The sequence below is a fragment of the Coturnix japonica genome, unplaced genomic scaffold (genome assembly GCF_054131305.1).
Source record: "Coturnix japonica strain WE unplaced genomic scaffold, WE-NBRP24 Scf040, whole genome shotgun sequence".
Lineage (NCBI taxonomy): Eukaryota > Metazoa > Chordata > Aves > Galliformes > Phasianidae > Coturnix > Coturnix japonica.
This window is the reverse complement of record NW_028188943.1, coordinates 3401808-3404705: the sequence shown is the minus strand read 5'-3', so window position 1 is coordinate 3404705 and position 2898 is coordinate 3401808. Positions and strand designations below refer to the sequence as shown.

Below are 2898 nucleotides of genomic sequence, written 5' to 3'. Positions count from 1 at the left end.
CTCTTTGGAGAGGTGAACTGACTGCCCTGTTCACCCCCACTTTGGAAATAACTGCACTCATTTCCTACCTGCTCCCAGCAGTGTGGGATGGTGGGATAGCATCACACTTCCCACACTAAGCATCCCACCATGTCACTTGTTCCACCCTAACCTCAGTCCCAAAACAAAGGGGGAACTCCCTTCTGAACCCTCTTCACTTCATTTCAGATGTCTTATATGCTTGATCTCCAACCCACCCCCCACTCAGGAGAAAGATCCCCCTCTTACACCCTACCATCTTGCTGCATTCTGATGTTGTCATCAGCCTTCAGCTTGTTGTCATCTTTGTACCACTGGGTCTGAACCTCATCATGTGAAATCTCAGACAAAAGATGCACTCCCATATTCATTCACTTCCACATCTTCCAGTGGTTTAACAATCTTGATATCTCCAGCTGTGAAACAGTAGAGATATATTTGTCAGGATATTTCCAGAACTGAGTGCAGCATCTTTTCCTTACACATATTTGCATAGAAAATAAGTAGGATTATGTTTTATTCTAAACCATCATCCATTCCTGAGTCATTTCCCTTTTCAACACACTCAATGCATTATTGCCCTTGAACTTAAAGACAGACTTACTAGCTACAATGGAGCTCCCTGCAAACAGTTTTCATGGAAACCAGAATCTCATTTATTCTAAAACCTTTCAAGCAAAATTAAGTATAGAAAAACAATAGAACTGAATGAATCTTTAAGGTCATTTAGTTCCAGTCCCCCTGCTATAGGCAGGGACACCTCCCTCCAGACCAACTCTTCTCCTCAGGGTCAAGGCTTCTCTCAAATCATTCTCCTCTAAGCCTGTGCCTGTGCTTGGGATTGCCCTGACCCAGGTGCAGGGCCTTGTACTTGGCCACACTCAAGTTCATGAGGCTGCCAAGGGCCCACCTCTCCAGCCTGTCCAGGTCCCTCTGAGTAGCATCTCTTCCCTCTAGCACATCAACAGCACCGCTCAGCTTGGTGTCATCTGCAAACTTGCTGAGGGTTCATTTGATTCCACTGTCCATGTTGCCTACAAAAATGTTAAATAACACTGGTCCCAACACCACCCTCCACCTGGACACTGAGCTATTGACTGCAGCTCTCTGAGTGTGACCATCCAGCCAGTTCCCTATCCTGCAACTGGTCCATCCATCAAAACCATTTTTCTCCAGTTTGGTGACCAGGATGTCATGCAGGACGGGATCAAATGCTCTGCATAAGTCCAAGTAGATGATGTCAGTTGCTCTCCCATTATCCACTGATGCTGTTACTCCATCATGAAAGGCCACCAAGTTTGTCAGGCATGGCTTGACCTTGATGAAGCCATATTGGTTACCACCAATCACCTCATCTTTATTTTCCAAACTATGCCAAGGAGAACTAGACAGAACTCTACAGTGTCGTGTCACTACAAACCTGTCTGAACCATTGGCTTCTCTGCATGCTCATCACTAGTCTCTCCTTAGCTTGTGTGCCCACAATGTATGGGGAATGTCAGCCACAAATCTTACCTAGGGGACATCTTTGCTTCAAAGTCCCTTGAACATCACACAATCCCTTTTAACTCTCCAGGTCTGCACTTATTTATGTCAGAATCAGACCATATTTCTGTGCTGCTATTTCCCTTTCCTTCTGAAGGGCCTGGATACAACTTGGATTAACCTCAGGAGCAGAGTTCCTGCATAAAACAGCCAGTACTGAAACAGCAACCCAACCTGGTTGCAGACTGAGAGAGAAAATGAGAGTTCACCGCCTGTGAATAATGAGACTTCTCTTATTTCCCTGGGAAGTAATGTCCACTTTTTTACTTTGACAGAGCTCCTTCCCATCCTAGAAGGGAAAATATCAAGTCAAATCTACATTAGTCCTTCCATCTCTGCACTGGGCAAAGGCAGCCTTCAGATCTATGCTTAATTCACCCACTCCCCTAGAATTAATGGAACTGTACTTACTGGAACATATGCTGAAGCTTAAGCACAGTGCAGTGTTTTCAACATGTAGGAATGGCTATAGAACATGCATAAATTCTGGCTGACATATGACAGCTTAAAGCACTGCAGAGGACTGTTAACAAGCTCGTTTGGACATCACCTTGAATAAATGACGTTATCCCCAAGTAAGGGAAGGAACAGCTGAGCACCGGGGAGGTACACAAAGTGCCAGAGCAAATTCTCACACTGTCAGGTGCAAAGAAAACTGAGATTTCACCCTAAAACCCAGTTCACAACAAGGCTACAAAATCCTGGCTGAGAATTTCTGAATGCTCACCAGTTGTTTCCAGCTCGAAGGTCATCTTCTGGCCAGCAGCCTCGCAGATGTATTCTCCAGCGTCTTTCTTCTCCAGCTGCTCCACAACCAGACGCCGTGTTTTGCCCACAGATTCCATTCTGAACTTTCTGGAGGAGGCAAGCAGTCTTCCATCCTTGTACCATTTTACTTCGGTTGTATCCTGTGCTACTTCACAGCTGAGGGAGGCACTTGCTGACAGGGCAGCACTCACCTCTTTCTGCACCTGCTCCTGGTTTATAAACACAGGTTTTGGCTCTGAGGGAAGAAAAGAAAAACAGAAGGACTGAAATGAGACCATCTTGCAGGTCTGTATGTACAGGTTGGAACAGGTTTAGGTTACCACTTGTGCCCAAACTAATAGCCTTCACTAGAGAATATCAGCTCTTCTGTTGAAACAAAGTGTCAAATCTAGGCAAGAAAGAACTTAGGAACTGAAGGAACCAAGAGTCCTTGAACACCAGTCCCATGGTTGCAAGTCACTATGCAAACATATTGAACCCAAAAGAACATCTGTCCTGCAGGCAACCAAAACCTGAGTTCCTTTTACTTAAGACCCACTGTGAAACATCAAAACACATAAACATGCG

General features: G+C 45.2%; 1 protein-coding gene across 1 annotated transcript; it reads right to left on the bottom strand.

Annotated features, from left to right (window-relative positions):
* Positions 1-243: 243 nt before the first annotated feature.
* LOC146753022 (myosin-binding protein C, slow-type-like) lies at positions 244-2632 on the bottom strand. The gene is made up of 2 exons (XM_085531204.1): positions 2291-2632; positions 244-434 (listed from the first exon to the last, which is right to left on the bottom strand). Exons 1-2 carry the CDS (start codon positions 2607-2609, stop codon positions 361-363), a joined length of 393 nt encoding a protein of 130 aa, XP_085387330.1. The 5' UTR covers positions 2610-2632; the 3' UTR covers positions 244-360.
* Positions 2633-2898: the final 266 nt, after the last annotated feature.

What these genes read in the sequence shown, in the direction of transcription:
- LOC146753022 (XM_085531204.1), bottom strand. Translation starts at nt 2,609, where the DNA reads ATGGTCTCATTTCAGTCCTTCTGTTTTTCTTTTCTTCCCTCAGAGCCA. An exon ending in CTTCGAGCTGGAAACAACTG is followed by an intron (nt 435 to 2,290) that starts GTGAGCATTCAG and finishes ACTGTTTCACAG; the next exon opens with CTGGAGATATCAAGATTGTT.